General features: G+C 37.9%; 1 protein-coding gene across 1 annotated transcript in view; it reads right to left on the bottom strand.

The window, feature by feature from the left end:
* Positions 1-282: 282 nt before the first annotated feature.
* The window catches only part of Phum_PHUM074100 (uncharacterized protein), a gene marked incomplete at both ends in the record, with an annotated part of 1,464 nt that continues 906 nt past the window's right edge, over positions 283-840 (bottom strand). The window contains one exon of the mRNA XM_002423562.1: positions 283-799. Within this exon, the coding sequence (XP_002423607.1) occupies positions 283-799 (517 nt within the window). The remainder of the gene's footprint in view (positions 800-840) is intronic.

Consider the following 840-nt stretch of genomic DNA (forward strand, 5'->3'; position numbering starts at 1 on the left):
TAAAATCCGACGTGGAATCAAAGTCAAAAAAAAAAGTATTATTTACATTTTCATCGGCGTTCAAACGCTACGAACAATTAAAAAAAAAAAAAAAAAAATTTCTGGCTCCCTGCAACAGCCGTCGTCGTGCATGTCAATAACAAACAAGACGTTCGTGTGTTATTAAATATCGTAAAACGCGGATACATTTCGGCATTTTTACTTTTTTTCCCCTCCCTTCGTCTCGGGATTTTTGAAAAGGAAAAAAAAACCTCACAGTTGATGTAAAAAAAAATTTTTTCATCACACGTAATCCTCTCCTCGTTTCCCGCGAATTTTATTTAAAAATTTTATCCAACTTATCAGAGTTTTACTGCTCCAAACCCAAAAACTCGACGTTATGCCCACGATCAAAGCCATCAAATATTTTATCATGAATATTATGAAATTCGGTTTCGAACCCACGTCTCGTACTCTATCCCCTATCGGACAGGGTATGGAATATTTTCCGACTTTCGAACACATTTCCACGTTCCACGTGAGCATCCACTGATCGAAATATATTTCCTCGTAGAAAAGACAAGCAATGACGATGAGAGCGGGCGCTATGTACAAAACGCTGAAAACTCCTATTCTCATCATTAGTTTTTCCAACTTGTCCGTTTTCGTGCCGTCGTGTTTCATGACCGTTCGAATGCGGAAAAGCGATACGAAACCCGCGAGTAAAAATATTATTCCTAAAACTAGGTAAACAACGAGCGGAGCTAAAACGAATCCTCGAAGTGCTTCCACGTTCCATAGACCGACATAACAAACGCCGCTGAGTATGTCACCTAAAATTTAAAAAAAAAAAAATTAATT

The sequence above is a fragment of the Pediculus humanus genome, genomic scaffold (genome assembly GCF_000006295.1).
Source record: "Pediculus humanus corporis 1103172107423 genomic scaffold, whole genome shotgun sequence".
In the NCBI taxonomy this organism is placed as follows: Eukaryota; Metazoa; Arthropoda; class Insecta; order Psocodea; family Pediculidae; genus Pediculus; species Pediculus humanus.